This window comes from Trachymyrmex cornetzi, unplaced genomic scaffold (assembly GCF_001594075.2).
Source record: "Trachymyrmex cornetzi isolate Tcor2-1 unplaced genomic scaffold, Tcor1.1 scaffold875, whole genome shotgun sequence".
In the NCBI taxonomy this organism is placed as follows: domain Eukaryota; kingdom Metazoa; phylum Arthropoda; class Insecta; order Hymenoptera; family Formicidae; genus Trachymyrmex; species Trachymyrmex cornetzi.
The window spans coordinates 113718-134811 of NW_017300218.1; the positions used below are offsets into that span (position 1 = coordinate 113718).

Consider the following 21094-nt stretch of genomic DNA (forward strand, 5'->3'; position numbering starts at 1 on the left):
ATCATACAAGCATTAAGATCCAGCTAGACCGTGTAAAGGCTTTGATTTCTATAGTTTGTGTTATCACATGTACGGTCCTATAATATATTATATTATAAAAAAAGAAAATTTTATCAAATTAATGATTTTTTTGTATCAAATAAATAAATGTTTGCATTTAGTATTATAGCAGCAATAACTATAAGAATGGAGTTTCTAACTATAATTATTTGACCATGCAATTATAGTCGCAAATACTAAATTTTTTTCTCTCAGTGCACTATATTTTTCTTCGCTTTTGTAAGAGTTTTAGGTTTTCTTACTTCTCTTATTTAGTTTTCAACTTTCGACTTTTGTAACCAATAGCTTTGACATGTTTGCTCTTATTTTTCACTCTCTTTATTACAAATATCTGGGAATTTGCTTCATTTCGTTCATCTGATTTTTTCCACGGTGATTGAGCTCGCTCGTCGCTCAAATGATCGCATATTTTTGAAAGCACATTTTTGATGAACGCGAATAAAATCACTCAATATCGTGAATATTTTACGTCATATTATATGCGAATTTCGTGCGAAATGGCGAGGGAAAATTGATTCGTCGTCGTCACTGGCAAATTGATCCTTTTCCATATCAAATTTGCACTTTCAATCGCTCAAACGACGCAGGAGGAACGTGTGTTTATCTTTCCATTTCCGATATTTCAATGATATTTCAAATCTTTGTTTGTATAGAATTATTTTCTAACTTTACATTTTAAAATAAAATAATGTATATATTTTTTATTTTAATAGAAAGTCAAGGAGTCTCTTAGTATGTTAATTGTGTTTTTCCAAGGATTTGGAGTAACCCAAGCAGTAAAACTTCATATGTATGACACAACGGATATTTCGAAGCTGAAAGCACAATTTTACGGTATGTGCGTATTCCGTTCCATTTGTATTTTTACAAGAAAATTCGCGATACGATCTTATGCGATGCGAGAAATTAAATAACTTGCCTGTGTCGCGCGGTGTTTGCGTGACACCGTTGCTTTTAATGCTTATCATAATGATCGTAAACGAGTGATTCACCTGCGATGCAACTTACTCAATAGTTAAAAATAATTTAAAGATTATTTTATCGCGTATAGCACGTGGCAAATTATGCGTTAATAATGAGCGTGTGCAAGTTAGTGCTTGGCGGCACGGCTGATTCACAGTTGTGAAAGGCTCTCGGAGTTAGCCGAGGTCGGTTTTTCGCCAAACTTCGTCGTTTTAGTCCCCATTTATGCAACGCTGATAAGCTTCGGTGCCCACGCTATGTGAACGCAAAAGCTCAACTTTCGTTCATCGTTAAATATTTTCTGGCTTGATACAACGTGGCCGAAAAACAGGCTCGTATGGAACACGCTCCTTTGAACCTGTAACTGCAGCTTTTGATATTTTTTAAACTTGCCATGAGTTTCAAATAAAAGTGATTTAAGTTTTAAATCACGGTAACATTTTTTGGAAATCGTACGATTATGTTGAATGACACCAAGGATGAGTTATTGCAAACATGATGACTGTAAAAGTTGTTTAACCCTTCTGCATGGATACGGATGTCTATGTTGATTTTAAACAGTAAAAATTTTTATGTTTTTATACGAATTTTGTTATGACGTCTCAGAAACCCTTTCAAATAATAAACAACAGTTTTGCACAGATTTTATCATGTTTTCTCTTTCGATTCATTGAAAAAAAAATCGAAATATTAAGAAGCAAATGTTATGATATTTTCTTCGAAATTTGTTGGTTACAAAAGATTTGACTGTACTGACGAAATATACCTATGTACATTTCTGTAAAATATTATATACCTACTATCTCATCAATTCTAAAGAAAAAAAATAGATGATTTATTTGCTAGGAAAATTTTATTTCGCTGTATATTTAAATAAGGATTTATTTCAGTGAAATAAATATTATATCGTACGAATAAATTTTTAATTTTTTAATTTTTTTTCCTCACAGTGCATTTTTAGTGGGAACATAGTGAAACACGGTAGTGAAAAGAATGAAAAATTATGCATTTAACAGAAAGATTAATTTTTTATTCATGTTATGCTATATTGAGGGAAAAATGTCAAAGTGTTGCGAAGCAAATATTACTTAACACCTTTTCGTCGATATTTATTAGTTATGGAAAAATTTTAATGTGATGATGAAAGGTATACATTTCTATGAAATATATCTCATTAATCGTTAATTAAAAAATTAATAAAAAATTAATTAAAAATAAAATAGATGGCTTATTTGCTAGGAAAAGTTTATTTAATTAATAAGCTGTATTTAATTAAGTAAAGATTTATTTCAGTGAAATAAATACATTTTTCACAAATAAATTTTTAAGTATCTTTTTCTCAGTATAATTACACAGAAACAACGATTTTGTTGAAGTATTTATTAATTTAGCTATAAGATATAGATTTGAAAATAAAAAATTTTGTTGGATTATTAAAATAATTATGTTTAACGTTTAAACATTGATGACAATGCTGCAAAAAGTTGTAACATTCTAACAACCAGTGTCCTATTTATTGTATATCTAATAATTATTTTGGTATATAGTTCAATAAAATTATTTTCAGATTTGTATTTAGCTAAATTTTTAAATGCTTTAGCAAAACTTTATATAAGAACTCTTTCTCAAGACGTCTTTTTTATGACAAACTCAATCCTTTAAATATTCGACTTTAAATAACCGAGCTTATAATTAACGAGATTATTTGGAACTAATATGGTCTTGGGAAATTCGAGTTTCGGACGCGAAGATGAGATGTATATAAGGCGATAATTAACGAACACAAATTATTTCGACGCCGAGCTACTATCAATTTCGGTCACTGACGCCTACTTCCTGAAAGGACAGGAAGACCGAACGGATGTGCGTGGGTTTTCAAAATGCCAATGCCAGAGCGATCGCGGATCGATAATGCGGATAGGATCGAATGGGTCGACGAATTCTCGTTTGGAGAAAAATACGGAGCCGTTTATTGTCGCTTCCGAAATCGATAGATTATCGATGTTACATCTATATGGCGTGGAAAATTTCGTGTGCAGCGACATAAAGTAATTAAGACACTCGCATATTGATATAAATGTTGTATCTTTATTTTCAGAAATTTGCGGGAACAATTTTCACGATAAAAAATCACGAATGTTCGAAAGGATTATTTGAAAGGGAAACTTAGAAAATTAGAAAAAATTAGAAAATTAGAAAAAATTAGAAAGTTTAGAAAATTAGAAAAAAATTAAATTTGATAGGGCAATTAGTTTTTCAGAGAAAAATCGGGAGAAATGTGCGTTATAATCGCTTGCAATAAAATATGAATTTTTAAAATCGATTAAATGGAAATAAAACAGAGGATAAATAATATTGATGTTGGAAAATATTTAAAAAATGGTTTTTTGCGGATTCATGTATTTTAAGATATTATTCAATTGTTTATTAATCCATCAAAATTGCTTTCGGTCGATTAAGCTTATTATGTTCGACTGATATTTATAACATTGATTTATTATTCATGCGATACACTACCAGCCATCTCATTAGTCGGGTAAAATACCGTTCATCATCAATGAATCAATATAGGCAAGTCGAGTGGAGAGTAAAATTGTAATATGAACGCACACAGTCAATGTTCATGTTTTGCAATAAATGTTTGAATTTGTATATATATATATATATACATATATATGTATATTATATATATAATATGCAATACTGTTATTATTATAATGTTCTCATTCGTCGCAGATATCTTGATTTTTGGGTAATTCCGATGTTGCTTCATATAATAAGGTTGAAACGTTGATTTATTATTCATGCAATATACAGGCACCTCATTAGTCGGACAATGCCATTCATCGTCTATGTATTAATATATGCGAGTTGAATAGAAAATATAATTCTATAATATAAACATACAGTCAATGTTTATGTTTTGCAATAAATATTTGAATTTGCCTATTTTTTTTATATCATATGCAATGCTTTTATTATAATATAATAATATAATAATATTATTATTATTATATTACTATCATAATGTCACTATTATAATATTTATTATTATTATTATGTTCTCATAATAATAATTTAAAAATAACGTCACTAATTTCATAAGATTTATACGATATAATTCAAGAGAGAGAGAGAGAGAGAGAGAGAGAGAGAGAGAGAGAAGACCTAATTTAACAAATTCAATCTTTTAAATTTTCTCAAATTATATCATATAAGTCCTATACGAAATTAGTTAGATGTTATTTTTTAATGATTATTTTGGGTTATTTTGGAATCTCAAATATGTTATAAAATATACAATGAATAATAATTTTTAAATATGCATTATAAAATTATTATTTTTATTTATAATGTAATTATATAAGTATATTATAGGTACCTGTATATAATTACATTATAAAAAATAAAATTACATTATAGTATAAATTTTATGTATAAATATTTTATATTTACATACATATTTAAAATTATAGCATAATGAAAGATAATAACTAATTGTAAATCTCAACGTCGTGCGCAACGTGATCTAATAAGCGTGACGGAAAACGCGGCTGTCAGCGTATATATTAATATTCTTAAAGTTGTAACAGAAAAGTTCCATGGTAGGTTGCACTATCGTTTTCACATCGAGCCGCGTTGAAAGAATCAAGTTAAAATTTTCGCGAGATAACGGCGGGATCTGTTTTCACGAACTTTCCGTATTTATAAACGCAAGCTTTTTACGGGAGGATTGCATGACAAGCGGGCAAATGGTGCACAGTCGCGTTTAAAAATAGCGATCGTGTTTGCGTTTCTGTGCGATCAAAGAACTTCTACACCCGGTCGTTGATGAGTTTTCCTCCCCCGTGCGATCGATGGTGAACGGATGACCGGCTCTTTGCGGAAAGTCGATAATTAAAAATCTGTCGCTTCGACGATGAAGTTGAGGCCTTCGCTCGGCAGATTTTGTTTTTCTCGCAAGATCTGGTGCACGTCCTTCGCGGCGCGGCTTCGGGATGGCTCCCAATCGTTTCGCGATTCCCTGTTAATTATTTGATTTTTTTACTGTTACTGTTCGATCTTTGGCGCGAATATTAACACATTGTTCAGCGAGTTTTGCATAACTCACTATGTGTAATAGAATTTTCGTTATCATACTCTCTAAAATTTATAAAGTCAATGTTACTATGAAAAGTGAAATTACACTCTTTAAGATTGAAAATGTGCCACTCTTTTTTAAGACTAGCTCAATTTTCACTCTTTACAGTGAGACTTTATCCCAAAAAATTTGGAAAGTAAGTACATGTAATGATGAGATATTGTATAACATGGTTATATAATTATATCTCGTTTGACTAGCACACTTTTTATCGTTATATTGTTATTTAACTATTTATATCATATAAAATTCGCTGTTAAATACAATTAAATTACATTAATTTTTTAGTTTTTATGAGTATTAAAAAAAATTTTATCCGTTACGAATGACCATCGTGGCAGTGAACGTGTTAACGAGCATTCTTGACCACGATGCAGTATCGACCACGGTCGTCAAATCGAGCATCGAGCTCTTATCGCGAACGACGACGGTTCCACATCGGAAATCACTTCTATCCGAGCTACGCATTGTATATGAGAAAAAGCCGCATAGCTGGATATCTCCTCTTATCGCATATTGAGAAAAAATGGTTGCAATTACTGTAATCTATAATTCTTGATTGCAGCTACATATTTATACAATTATATCGTGAAAATGATTAATCCCTATTTTTCTTTTATTTCTTATTTTCTTTTGCATCTTTATTTTTCTTTTCTTATATTTCTTATTTTTTATTGTTACCATGTAAATAGTAAGTGAATGTTCAAAAAATAATTATAAAATTACGATAATTACGATTGCATTTACTATATGAAAATATTTATTTTATTTATAATACATAAATCTTGATATTTTACTATGTTGATATTTGAAATTATTATGGTTCATAATACATTTTTTCATAATTAGTAGAACTATAAAAGGTTATTATTACTTAATTGTGGGATTATTAGTCATTTTATCTGCATTATTTCTGCATTGTGGGATTATTAGTCATTTTATCTTTTTATTTTTCCATTGTTTTGTGACAGAAAAATCTCATTGCGCTTTATCTAAGACAACTATGTAAACGTTTGAAGTACGAGCCGATAATATGGCTATATAAGTCGGCGAGCACAAAGGCATGAGAGACGTTATTACGCGCCTCTGCATCTTTCTTAAGTCGCGGAGTAAATTTTGTAAGCAGAAATCGCGCGCGTCGTGCAATTTCCCAATGCGCCGCTAATAATTCCAACTTTAAGATTGAAATACGCCTGACTGGCTTATAACGGTTGAATATCGCATGCTATAAATTGTTCTCGCGACACGAAATACTGTTACAATGTTTTCCTACCGAAGTAATTTTAAAGCCTGTTTCCCGTCGCTTTTCATTTAGAAGCGTTTGTCTTGTATTACGACGGAGTGACCCAGTTTTGTATGTGTGTGTACGATATTACTTTTTAATCGAAGTCTCTTCGGTCAATGCAATGCAGATTCGATCTTCGATGTCTCTCTTCTTAGTTATACATTTTCTTCGACATTTCCCTTTAATTATGTATAAAACTCTATTAAAGGAAAAAAAAGAAATGAATTTTTTGTATTTATCGTTACACTGAGAAAAATTGTCTGTACCAACAGAAGTATAAATAATGTCCAATTTGTTCACCTCTACATAACTTTATCCAAGAAATATCTCTCAGATTACAATGAAGATATCCTCTGGATAAGGTTATCCGCGACTTATTTGAAAGTGAAGAAATTGAACATAAAACATTCTGATCATATACTAAAAAAAAAAAAAAAGATTTTACATCATATCTACATATTTCTCACCATGTTCGTATACATATATTAATATTAAACCATGATAACATCGTCTTAATTAATATTTAGTAGTAATAATTAATATTAACACATTTTAATTAATATTTAATAATAGTAATTAACATTAACATCAGCAGAGATTTAAAACCCATGTTAAATCCACACCACATAATGTTAATATTAACACGTTGAAAATTATTGTATATAGACACTGCATGATGTTAAATTCACACCGATATTTTTTAGAGTGTGTGAAGCAGATTTCTAGTTATTGTAATATGAATTTCTGGTTATCTGAATTTGATAGATTTAACTGTGTTTGCATACTGTAAGTTTGTGCCTTTCTGATTTAATTTACTAGAATTCCGACGAGACTTTTTCCAGTGTAACCGTAAATGAGATCGTCTCGGAATTTTCTCCGAAAGGAAAATCAATTGAAAAATTCTCAATCCAAGAGACACGCAAAAAGAGAACCTCCGTCTTCCTGCGTGAAAGTCATCGAATTATCAACGGTGACTCGTAAGTCCCGTTTGTTGCCGTAGAGTTGACGCAAGATCGGTCACGAGGAGGAGACCAACGACTCGCTTCTTATTATCTACTTGTTCTTTCCGTCTTTCGATAATGACTGTCCTGTCGTTCCCTCTCGATTTCACTCGCCGTTCGCTCGCTCAAATCACGGGATGCACGCGGTGCCGCGGAAGGAATCCGTCGTTGCTCAATTCGGACCGCCCGATTCGATAATGTCGCGTTACGAACGCGACGCAAGGAGCTCTAGTTGCGACACTCCCCGTTAATGGGGAGAAAGATGCGAGATAGGAGGAAAGTCGTCCTCGTCGACGCAGCACGCGTTATAAATTGGATCGTGAGATAAACAAGAGATTCAACACAGATATCGCAGCTATTGCTATTGAAGCGAGATGAAACGGGGCGGAGCAACTTGTATCTATTTGCAGCGAAGGCTGCCATAGCATTTGAAGTTGTATAGCAGTTATTTACGCGTTATAAAATTGCTGACGTTTATTGGCGTAGCATAATTCTATGTGTTAATTAAATATTACATTTTATGGATTATGTCAATATAGTTGTGGGATGTAATATTTGTATAGGATAAACTCGGGTATAATAGCCATAGTTTTTTAAAATGCAAAAAACATACATTTATTCTTGTTACTTTTTAACAATATTTGGGATATTACTTTCACTGAAACTTAAAGTAACAAATACTATCGAAATTAAAGAGAAAATACTTAACAGAACTTTAATTTTATCAAAATATTACAAAGTACACTGACAGAAAGGATTTTGTTAAATTAGCAAGCCACCAGTACCTTTAACCGGTGACCGGTAAATATGTAACAACAAATTATGTTAGTTGTGATTGCTGCTAGTCTGCTATACCAACTAATTATTAGTAACAGAAACAAACTATATAGAATCTAACCTATCTTTTGGATAGATTTTAGCTCGTTTACATAGAATTCATAGATGATCGTGGAGTCTTAAGTTGTAGAAAACCGACCAAGCACAGTCAAATATAGGGAGAATACTTGAGTAGAATTAATTAATTTCTTACGATTTGAGACCCTGCAACCGTCTACGACTTTTATATATATATATGAGCCTCTTATTTGCTAGCGATACTATTGATTATTTGTTACATTGACGAATTAATTTGCAATCGTAACAAATCGATTGTTTTTTTAACAAATATCACATTTGCTTTCCCTTGATTTGTTCCTATAACAAAATCTTTTCTCTCAGTGTATGCATTGGCCATCTTATCTGATTTTTAGGGAAAAGATGGCCATGACATTAAGAAAGATAGCCATAGTATTTATAAATAAATAGTGAAAATAAAAGTATTAATTATAGGTCACATTGCAATTTACGTACCTTTATTGTGTATGTAATGTTGATTATGGCAGCTTAACTGTAATTTATTAGACATTATAACAGTTTTTAGCAGACACGTGCAAAACTTTGCAAATAGTTGAAAGAAAAAATATTAGATAATATTTATAATATTGTTATTTTGAACAGAGTGTACTCATATGAACTACTGTAAATATTGATTATCTTTAAGAATGACTATAAAAATGCACTATTTATCAATTACTCTAATGTAAACGAAGTTGTCTTATATAAGTCGGAATAAGGAACTTGATTTTAAATAGTAAAAAACAGATTAAAGAGTAATTAAAGGTAATGGCGCGGTAATTATTGCGCAAAAAATTTACCAATAAAGAATATATTTACTTTATAGTTGTAGTCATCGGAAAAATCGATGTCAACGATTCGTTCTGATGGCTACAATTATGAAGTAAATATATTCTTTACTAGAAATTTTTTGCGCACTAATTACCGCACCATTACCCAGTTGTCCTTTAATCTATTTTTTATTGTTTCAATGTTCAGGGCCATTTATAAATTGGTTTTTTGCTTTTAAATGCTCGATTGGCTCTTCAGAGAGAATTAAGATAAATAATCGAGATCAATAGATTTCATTGACTTAATTTTTGTTTTCAAAGGCTCAGTCAAATTTACAGTTACAAAACAGATGTCAATAATGCAGATGTATACTTCTCATATTCATTTACCAACATGGATTGACTTTAATCTCGGTTTAATATAATCTTTATCTTTATCTTTTCCTAATTTTTAGACCAATGTAAATTAACTTTAATTCTTGATCCAACTTATAATACATCAATATAGCTTATAATGCTTAGAACTAGAAAAAGATGAAAAGAATTAGTTGAACCAAGATTAAAATTAAACTAGACTAGTAAAAACACGGGCATTAGAAAGAGATAAAAAGTAAGTTAAACCAAGATTAAAATTAATCTACATTGATAGAAACAAACATTAATCTTGTTTCCTGGGGAAGGACTATTGAAATCACTTAACGAGCGCCTAACAATACATGCACTCGCGTGTGTATGCTAAAATTACGGAATAACTCACGAAGTAATTTGTAGCGACCTCCGTCATAATCAAAGGTCCCCTTCCACTCACGTTTCAGATGCTGCACGCAACTGAGCCTCGGTCGACAGCCTCCGAGGAACCATGAGCAGGTCCTGATCGCCAATCAGTCGTGGACCGTGAAGAGATGGACGCGGCAGGTCGATGCCAGCAAGAGAATCGTAGACCCAAGCATTGATAACGACAGTGGAGGAAATTGATATCGTCGCCAGGTAGGATTCTCTCTTGGAGGATCCTCCTTCCCGGCTCTCTTCGCGTCTCCTCATCACCTCGATCGGACCTGGAGGATGAGCATCGTAGCCATCGCTCGCAGAAACTGGGCGCTGCGCCTCTCGGTGGTGCTGAACGTGTGCGTGCTACTGTATGTGTGCGCCCACATCGGCTCGTCAGGACCGTGGATCGAGGAACCCCCGACCAACTGGGCGGCGGCGGCGCCGCTTCAGTCGGATACCTACGGAAGTGGCCTAAACGACCTCGTAAATGGCACCCAGAAAGGCGCCGCAGCTGGCGCATCATCCTCCTCGTCGTCGTCGGCCGCTCTCGTCGGTGCCACAAATAATGCGGCGCCGACAAACAACGGTGGCGCCGGCCGTTCTCTCGGGATCAGCCTCGTCACTACGACGCCTCCCAACGGGGCCAAGGCCGAGGCTCTTGATAAGCCGCAGGAACACTCGCGTAATCAGACGGTATTCACTCTTTCCGTCTTCCACCGCTTCTTCCTTTTATCTTTTGTTTTCCCTGATCCCTCTTTTCATCTTTGAAAAGAGGCTTTTTGATGTTTAGATTAATTGCTAAATACGGTTCAGTTGCTAGATGTAGCTTATGACAGTGAAATGAAGATATAATCGAGAATTAACAGGAATTAGGAGACTATATTATATATCGTAATTAATTTGAATTAGTAATGATAGGGATTGAAATACATATATACGCATTAGTCTCATCCACATTAATTGGAATATTAACATTAAAACCGCCGACAGTGCCATTTTGGCTCCGGTAATCATTTCAATTTGTTTATTTTTTGTAAACTAGGATGAAGCTAAGGAACCTCATTGTGATATTGGATGGTTGATGCACTACTCGTATTAAATTAGAATTATATTGATACCGTTGAGAATGACTTGAAATAAGTTGAAACGCGTACGGATTTTATACCAACTTTTTATACTTTTATACTTTACATTAAAAATGGACATGTAAACATTTCCATTATTATACTTGCGCAACGATTATCGCGCTGACTCCTACTTCCTCTTATATTTTAGTCTTTATATTGTTAAATATCAAGGAATCCTTCGACATAACTGTTATTCTTATTATTGTTTATTTTTTGTGTTAAATATACAAAATATTGAAAATATGTGAACATCATAAAATTCTAATAATTCTAATAATATACAAATTAAATTAAAGTAACTTTTTACCGAAAATAAAGATATGAAATTACCAAATTGACACCTTCGGCAATTCTATCGGAATATCATCGGCGGTTAATGAGTTCCAATATTAATAAGGTACATTTCCGTATCTAAGCTCGTAGAAAGTGATATCGGTTTGAACGTGTCGGGATGTCATAGAAGAATTCAGGTTGGTAGGCGATCGCCGTTGCGCTATTCTTGGTATTTCCGTTGCTTTTCATGCAAATGTAAATTTCCCTCTCAAACGGTGATTAAAGCGACTCTCTCTTTTTCTCATGCTCGTCTAGGTGAGGAACAGCACGACGAACGTCGCGCGCGAACCAATGAGCCTGAGGGAGGCCGTGGCCTGCAATGAGAAATCGACAGAGCCTAGACGGGCACAGCGCGGCGATTACTGGGTGTTGTACAATTACGTGCCGATGAGCATGGCGGTGAAATGTTGGGAGAGCGTGACATACACCACGCACGCTGACTACACGTTCCTCGACAATCTGGAGCCGCTGCTGGAGCGCTGGCGAGCGCCGATATCGATCGCCATGCACGCACCCGGCACCGACTTCCCGGCGACCCTCGACGCCATCAGGTACTCGAGGAACTGTGGCAGCCCCCTGATCTCGCAACTGGTGACCTTTCACGTCTTCTTCAGCAGTAAACACGTGCCAAAAGTGGTAAATAGACGGCCCGATGATCCAGGAATATCCCTCAAGTCTCATCAACTTGTTCCTGAATTCCTCTCGAGTTACAGATACATCGCGAATGCGAACATCTTGCGAATGTCCTAACTTGATATAACGAATGAACATTCATTCCTGTTAATCGCTTCAGCCTGTTACTGAATGCCCCGCGTGTTTACTAAATCCTTCTTGTATCCAGCATAGTGAATCTAATCACGTCTTGCAAGTATCGAGTATGGTAATATAACACGTTGACTTTATTATTCCAATTTGTGCCCGTTTCTACCGATGTAGATTAACTTTAATCTCGGTTCAACTTTATCTTTTTTTTATTCTTAGAACTATAAAAAGATGAACGGTAAGGTCCGGTTTCGCCAATGTAAGATTCATTTTAATCTCGATTTAACTGTTTATCTTTTTCTTAGAATTATAGAAAAAGATAAAAAGTAAATTGAACCAAGATGAAAGTTAATCTACATTGATGGAAACGGGCATTAAAATCTCACAATCAGAAGACTCGAAAGCCTGCGATTAATTTGTTACGCACGAAACAATTATTAATTTTATAATTGCTATTATTTATTTTAATTAATTACATATATAGTTTCGTGAAATTGCAAAAATATTTATTTACATTGAATTGAAAAATTTTTTTTTACATTTTTTGTGGCAATCTTTTTTTTTATCGGAAAACCAGGATTCTTTTTTTCCGTATTGCTTTCTCTGCAAGTGTTAATTATTTCATGTAAAAATCGATGAATTATACGCTCGTTAATGCCGCTAACGAGCAATACGTTAAATTAATTATAAATTCGATATTAAACGTTACGTTCTCTCACGATAATTTGTTTTCCTCCAATTTAGTGCGTGCTTGAATCCATCTTATGCATATGCAATTCGTTTGCGAAGGGTATTTAGCTCGTACCACGAACTGCAATTGTTCGTTGCTGTTATTGCTGTCTATTTGTATTGTAACGAGTATCTCGGATCTAGCGGATACGCATATCTGGATATCGTAAAACAACCCCGCAGTTTCGTTTGCGAAGAACGAAGCTCGCGTGGCTCGCGTTTCACAAACGATTCTTTAACGTAATCGCGATTACAATCGGAAACCGCATGTCCTGCATACATGAATATCACGTCGTTCATCAGCATTAAATTCCTTTCCTTGAATTATATGTATATTTGGATTCGACATTCTTTCTATCCGCATTCCATAATCCAATGGCAATCGACAACATTAAGCTACATAAAAAAATATACAATATATTTTAAATTTAAATTAAACAATTAAGAAAAAAGTCCTATACTATCGTGACTAGATCTTAGTACCTAATAACGTGCGGCTGTAGAAGCCTTTTTTCTTAATTGTATGATTTATTCATGTAACGGTCTTATATGAATAACATTTGTAATATAACATGAACTTATTATTGTGTATATATATTTTAAATTTGGCTTATGTGGCTTAATTTTTTAATTACACATAGAAACCTGTAATCAAAGGTCGTCATTATAGTTTTTATTATAATCAAAGACTTCATGTCAATTGCTATTGAATATATACGCTACGTGTATATATTTTGTATATATGTACATATATTATCAGGGCGCTGCAAGCAAGTTGTATACTGCACAAAGGCATAATAACAATGGGGGCATCAAATTAAATTTTAATTCTCCATCTACAATTATATTCTTGTTCTTTCCGTCTGCAATCTGAATTTTTTGTCCAGTCCAATTTTTTTATTGTTCTAGACTTTCAAAAAATGTGGAAAATTTTAGGGTTATTTTTCAATATCTTTTCTCTAAAATTTCTATTAATAAGATATTTTAAGAAGCGAAAAACCGGATTCTATCCTCCTTTATTTCGGAGAAATTTAAGTGAAATTTTTACTTGTATCAGAAAAGACTCTGCAAAAGGATTAAAAATCAACTCTCCATTCCTAACACCAATTGTGTGTGCACGCTTCTGTCAAATTTAATTTCTTCCGAAATATGTACCGTATATTAATTTTGAGAAACCAAAGTCTAGTCACAAAATCTAAAACCATCAATCGGAACAGATAATTGTTTGTTTGTCGATGCTACTAAAATTTGTTAAAACATACAGGACCACATATATACGTACAAAACGATCTTGTACGAGCACCAGAATATCGATTATTTCTCTAGTGGAAATATAAAAGAATGAAAACTTTCTCTATTAATTTCAATGGTAGAAATTTTCTCACTTTTTTACATTTCTGTTCTAGAAAAAAAGTAATATGATCAAATTGCGCCTTGTCTAAAGATAATAAAGATTTAAAAGAATTATTTAAAAACATATCACAAATTGTGGTAAATAAAAATTAGGGATAGCAGAATCTCTTTTGCACAAAATTGCGCCTTATGTGTCAGCAACATCTCTGTATATTGTGTATAAACGCGAAGAAATATGAAAGATCGGAAAAGCTTTTTTGTAATTATATTCGTAGTTTTGTCAAGCTCATATTGAAAGATTTCTGATATTTTCTTTTTAAATGTTTATTTATGATCCCATCTTAGATACCGTCATCGGAGAAGATCGCCTCCGACACGTACAACTGCTCGCTTGGACCACCATGGGTGAACGTCAGCCTCGCGAAGATGTACAAGAATGAGAAAAAGCTGCTGTACCCGGTGAACGTGGGCCGCAACATAGCGCGCGAGTCCGCACCCACCTTCTACGTGTTCCCCAGCGACATCGAGCTATACCCCAGCCCGAACCTGCCCGACAAGTTCCTCGAGATGATCCGCAAACGAGATCAGCCAGCTCTCCACAAGCCCAATCCCAAGGTCTTTGTGCTGTCCATCTTCGAAGTGGACGAGAAGAACCAGCCGCCTAACAATAAGACGCGTCTGGTACGTTCGCCACTCGCGAATCATTCGCCGATCCGCATATGATCGGGGTCCGTTGGGGGCAATTAAGCACGCGCGAAAGAGAGCGCGACGAGGTCGACGGTATGTCCGTCTGTCGTGTTGTTAATAGCGCGGACGCGAGGGTCGACGGCGAATCAATGGAGCTTCCTTTGACCGTGGACCTTGATATGTAGAATTAGCGTTGCTATTGTCCGGTTGCCGTGCGTACCACACGGCACGGCACGGCACAATATACCTTTTGTCGCGTCAGAATTCAGAACTAGCGCAGCATAACAGAGAGCGATTGTAATCTCGACGCACGCGTATACGATTTGTCTGCGTAACATTTCTTTTATTCTTTTCATTTTTTTTTTTCAAATATGTGAAGGTGAATGATGAGTTGGAGGTCGAAATGTACAGATCTGATACATTTATTAATTGATTTTTAGTCTCACGAAACACGTGATCCAGGCGAATATTTTCGGGGACGGAAACAGATCTGTTTATGCGCGTTTTGAATACTTCACAAAGCTCCGTTTCGAAGAGTCATGTAAATTTACAGATACAGATGCTGAAAGCAGGCACCGCCATACCCTTTCATAAGAAATTATGCTCCGGCTGCCATAATGTGCCGAAGAGCAAGGAATGGCAGGAAGCGCCAGAGACAGAGAATCTGCACGTGTTTCACGTTGGCAAGAGGACTGGCAGTTTCGTACACTGGGAGCCGATCTTCATCGGGACCAATAACGATCCTTTTTACGACGAAAGACTTAGTTGGGAGGGAAAGAGTGATAAAATGACGCAGGTAAACTCACCTATTTACGCAAAATATTCAGAATAAAAATATGACGTAATAAATAAAAAACGTCACTATCTTAAAACATCAGTGTATTATTTAAGAAGATATAATAAATTATACGTATAATGTATAATTCAGAATAATAATTATAAAGTGTTAATATTTCTTTTTAAAATGTGTGTAATTAATATTTATAATTACGAAAAATTAATATACAACATAATTAGAATATAAATAAGAAATATGTGTTTGAGACAAGTAATCAGTTCATTCTTATTTAAGACCATTAAGTACGATTATAAGATTACGTCGTAAACCAGTAATAAAATCTTGTACTAACATCTTAAGACATAAATTAAAACAGTCTTAAAATAAGAACGGACTATAAACGGCCTAAGAAATTAAAAATAAGATTCTTGATACCATCTTTTACATTATCTGTTATATAAACAATTTCAAAAGCTATCAGGTTATCTTGCGAATATTTACAGGGTTACGCGCTCTGTGTTCTCGATTATGACTTTCTTATTCTGGACAACGCCTTCTTAGTGCACCGGCCTGGTATCAAGATCTTCAAGAAAGATCCACATCGCGATATGCTTACCGCCAAGACGAACGCGCTTATCAAGAAGATTATCATGCCGGAGCTGAAGGTGCTGTATGGCACGAGGAAAGGTTGCGCTGTGTAGCCCGTGGAGTCGCGGGCACGACAGCGCATGCTGTATAGGTGCCCGTCAGTACAATGGAATCATCTGCGATCCTCCCTGTCGTCTGCATCGTCGTCGTCGACTTTCATTATGCAGAAACAGACCACTCGGACACGCAACGAGCTGGTGTTGCGATTCGCTCTAGGCCCCCAAGACCGTGTTCATGTGCGCTCCCTGAAACCCGCTCGTGAATGGGACCTGAAAAAAATTCGCTGCGATTCATAAAGAACATTTCCCTCCCCTCTAATTACGCCAACTCAACGGTGCCGAACGAACATACGAATTATCGCATAAGTACTCGGTGAGTTTAGAGTAACAGCATTATTTCACGAACGCGTCATGCTCGCGTGCAACTTCGCGTCACTTCACTATCGCGATCATCGATCATTGTTGTCATCACTTTTATCGTTAACAGCGTCGGTACTAGTGTCTTACGGAAACGTCGAGGTAACGTGAAAAGAGAAAGATTTGCACGAAAGAAGTAATGTACGTTGCGACGCTCAAATATTCTCTCGGTGGTAATTCTCTAGCTTTCGTAAAAGGATATTTAGTACGTAAAGAAGTCGTACCACGTATTTTTTACTTGGACAAATCCTCCTCCTAGTAAATATGACTGTACATAATAAAACGGTGCCTCGTATATATCAGTATGTCTATTGCACTTTTAGTAAAAGAGTTACGAACAAATGGTTCAACGCGACTTTCTCGTGGATTGTGACCGTCTTTATGATCGAAGTCAGCTATTTATTTGCATATTTGTGAAATATTATTCTTTGAATAACAGCAATCTACATGAAGGATTTAATAAAATTCTATGTTAAATAACCTTTTCAGCAAAAATTAATCTGTCGATCTTCTTTTTTTCTCAAAGATTGTTTAGTGATTTTTTTTTAAGTATTCTTAAATTAAATATACTACTACCTTATTATTAAAAACTTTTTATCATAACTTTTTGGTACAATCTATTAAATAAAAGCTTTCTCTGTTGCTGTTAAATTTATCTTTGTTTTTATAATACATAAAAATATCTTCTTAAATAATCTTAGATAAAGTATTCATATTTTAAACAAAAGGTATGCTCTTTTTCCTTTCATTTCTCTTCTTCATGTAAAAATTTAACCCACGTTATTTAGAACTTCTAATATGGTGGTTCAATTTACATTGATTGTGGACTAGGCTGAATTAAATACAATTACGTCTAGATAAGCCAAACGCATTAAAAGTTCGCAATCCGAACTGTTCACCGGCAAATACGGTGCCCTTCTGGCTATAGACATTGAAACAAGAACTTAGCAAACGTAGAATTATTCATGAATAAAGGAAAGAAATCACTGTCCAAGACTGAGGGATATTTGATATAAATTTTCTAGGACCTCCCAGCAAGAACAGACCGATCGATGAGTCATCAATTATTTGTCTTTGCATAACGTCATACTTTCGGACTCCACTCAAGTATCTCGTTTCGATCGTGACGGATAATAGTGTTTTCACGAACGAAGGAAACAGAACAGCGAAACGTGACTGGGTCGGATTGCAAACTATTACTTCAGTCGATGCGGCTATTCGCATTTGCGATAAGAAGCAACATCGTATATATTCTGAAGAAGAAAAAATAAGGAAAATCTTATCTATGTAAATGTAATTCATTCTTATACATCAAAACAATACGATCACTGAACTTTGGCAATCGCGCAAATGTAGTATTTTCAAATTTTAAGTATTCTAAGTGATACATTTTACTATTCTCTCTACAGTATTACTCTATACTTGCACACAGACGCCTGTTTAATGTAAAAAAAATGTGACTATATTCAAAAACAATATGTTCTACAAGAAAAATTCTATCGCATAACATAAATCGTCACTTAAGAACGAATAGTATAGCTTTGAGGAAGATAATCTTCACAACACTTTGAAAGCTTTTCTGAGAATTTTTCAGGAATACACCGCATCAAATTTACGCAATTGAATCATTAAAGGTACTCCTTTCAATATCGTTAAAAAGATTAATAATGCTGCCACGTAAAATATCGGACTCATTCATTTACTTTTCTTTTCAAATCTTTAGTCGATGATTACATCCACGATGATTATGCTGACATAAAATATAATACAACAAAATTTCTTGTAGCAAAAAAAACGTTATTATATATACGGAACGTAAACATATAATGTAAACCATATACTTTTCTATCGTCACCCCCGCGAGTAATATGACTAGCGAATGTATATATGATCTTTCGTAACTATTAAGACTTGAACGAGAATAGTTGAGTCAGTATGTAATACGTTGAGATTGATTAGCTAGGGCGATTCTAATCGGAGCAAGACGCTGACTCATTTTTTTGTGATAATATTAGGGCACAAAGTAATTAATATTCCTGTAATCGTGCTTCGTCCGTTATAAAAGACATCCTTGAAACCGATGTTAAATGATTTCTCGCATACATTATAAATGTATGATCCTCGTCGAGGATGTTAATTAACTTTTCCAGGGAATATTAATCACGGTATAATTTATATGTGTGAAAATATTAATCAAATTTATATGTAAATCAAATTACTTGAAAAATATGTACATAATGTCCTTTTGTTTATATCACTTTTATTTAAAGCCAGAGGCTATACCGAAGAGTTAATTAATATTCTCAGGAAATTAATATATACATGAATACAATGTGTATACATAGTATATACATACTATGTAAATGTAACGCGTTCAGTTTATACGTCGCCGATAACGTTTTCTGTAAAGTATGGAGCTCGACTTACACCATATAAGTTCCTTTTATCTCCTCGCCTTCTTTCTTAATTTATCGGGGCTGTGCAACCGCGCGTGTGTATATATTCATCGCTCGTATATGTATGTATGTATATATATTTATTACAATTATATGATCCCATTTCGAATTGCACTAAAATTCATGTTTATTCACACACACACACAATTCAATTTCTTATCTCCAGTTGTTTTAGAAAGAAAGGGAAATTCACATAAATGTTTCAAAGCACTTTTCCACATTTCGAAATAATATAATTGTAATACGTATATCTAATATAATAATGTGTATTCTGTGCCTTATATATATATTATATATATATATATATAATCTCTTTCTGTCTCCTCATGTACGCGTGTATATGCGTAAAAAATGTGCGTGTACATTTTTAAGAAGTGTGAATGGCTACGGAGACAAGCTAAAAAAGAAGCTAACTCAATTATACAATTGATACGCAAGCCGTAGAGTGATCGATTTATACATAATTGTAGCCAGAGACTTTTTATATCTATTCCCCTAGCAGAAAAGTGTCGCGATGAGAGAGAGAGAGGACGAATCTCGCGTGCGGAGTAAGAAACGTTCTCCGTTTTTCTCTTCTCTCTCTCTTTCTTTCCACCATCTTCTCTAAAATCCAATTCGACGAAATGTCACGCTGCGCCAAAACTGTAACGCAACACTAACGTTACAATTGCTGAGCTTGTCCTTCTTGATTGAGCGTCTTCATGCAACAAGTACGAGACTGCACATCGAGCTCTATCGGAAGTCGTCACACAGATATCATTTTCCTTTTTTTCCCCCGAAGCGAATCACTATATGCGTTACGATGCTTGTAATTAGTGTAAATACACGTGATTGTAAATAAGTGCTATTTCGTCAGCTGTTTTATTCGAGAAAAAATGCATTCCGTGGACTATTCCAAGCGAATCTAAATTTATCCATTGGAATAAAAAAAAAAGAATTGCATTATATCCTCGTGAAATGCCTGTATCAGATTAAAAATTGTGATTAAATTTAATCAATCAGAAGAAAGAAAACTAATATCAAATTTAGTGAATTTTGCTTTCATTGATCATATTCAATCTCAATTTCAATCTCGATCTCTAGTCTGATATAGGCAGAGGATTCGGATTTAAAGATTACGTTTAATTATATCTGAAGATGATATTCGAAACCTTCAGAGAGATATGATATTTTGTAAAGGTAAAGAAAGCGATATTTTATTGCTGGAATTGTCGCGCAATTTTATGGAAGCAATATTTCGTCGTTCCGTACCTACGTTCTATAATTTAGGAATTATATTTCATCTAGAAATACAATAATACGAAATTATTGTATATCGTAGATACACACATGGACTTTTTGACTTTTTCTCCACTTTATCGGTCTTCGTTGCGAATGCCGAAGAAATTGCAGCTTTGCGCGAATGCATGAGTGTGCAATAAAATGTATATACTTGTAAGAGAAAAACGAGAACATACAATCATAATAAATCCGATATATGTATATAGGCGAAATTGTATTTTTCCAAGCGAAAGGAACGTTCGAGCGGATGATTTATTTAGCGTTTCCGAAGGGGACATCGAAAGCCTGTCCCCTGCATTTGTTTTTTGATCTTACTTGGAGATACTTTCCCGAAAATAAAGGGTTTGCGCGAAATCATCTCTCCGTTCGTACTATTTGAATCATCGACATATAAAAAAGAATTGTTTTATAAATTATGTATATTTAATTCATGCAAATCTGAAATATAATAATAATAATATATAACTACATACATACGTTGTATTACTTTAAAGAGGCAGGGAAGATTAAGGGGCTATGTTTACTTTAGTGAAATTGTCTCTCGGTTCACACAACTTCGAGTAACGATGTAAAATCGTTATTTTATTGTTTTATGAACTATGTATCTAATTCATGCAAAATCTAAAAAATAATATATCTGCA

The 21094-nt window shown here is 34.2% G+C and overlaps 1 protein-coding gene across 3 annotated transcripts in view; it reads left to right on the forward strand.

The window, feature by feature from the left end:
• The window catches only part of LOC108769189 (beta-1,4-glucuronyltransferase 1), a 68867-nt gene extending 50005 nt beyond the window's left edge, over positions 1 to 18862 (forward strand). For 2 of the 3 annotated variants that reach the window (XR_001940537.1, XR_001940538.1), the window contains exons 2-7: positions 9930 to 10575; positions 11598 to 11978; positions 14532 to 14867; positions 15427 to 15669; positions 16155 to 16671; positions 17741 to 18862. Coding sequence is in view for 1 of the 3 variants with exons in the window: in XM_018520033.1 (XP_018375535.1) it covers positions 10177 to 10575; positions 11598 to 11978; positions 14532 to 14867; positions 15427 to 15669; positions 16155 to 16352 (1557 nt within the window). In the remaining 2 variants the exon portion in view is untranslated. Of the gene's footprint in view, positions 1 to 9929; positions 10576 to 11597; positions 11979 to 14531; positions 14868 to 15426; positions 15670 to 16154; positions 17149 to 17740 lie in introns of those variants that run through there. The other variant, XM_018520033.1, reaches the window with a different exon arrangement.
• The last annotated feature ends 2232 nt before the right edge of the window (positions 18863 to 21094 follow it).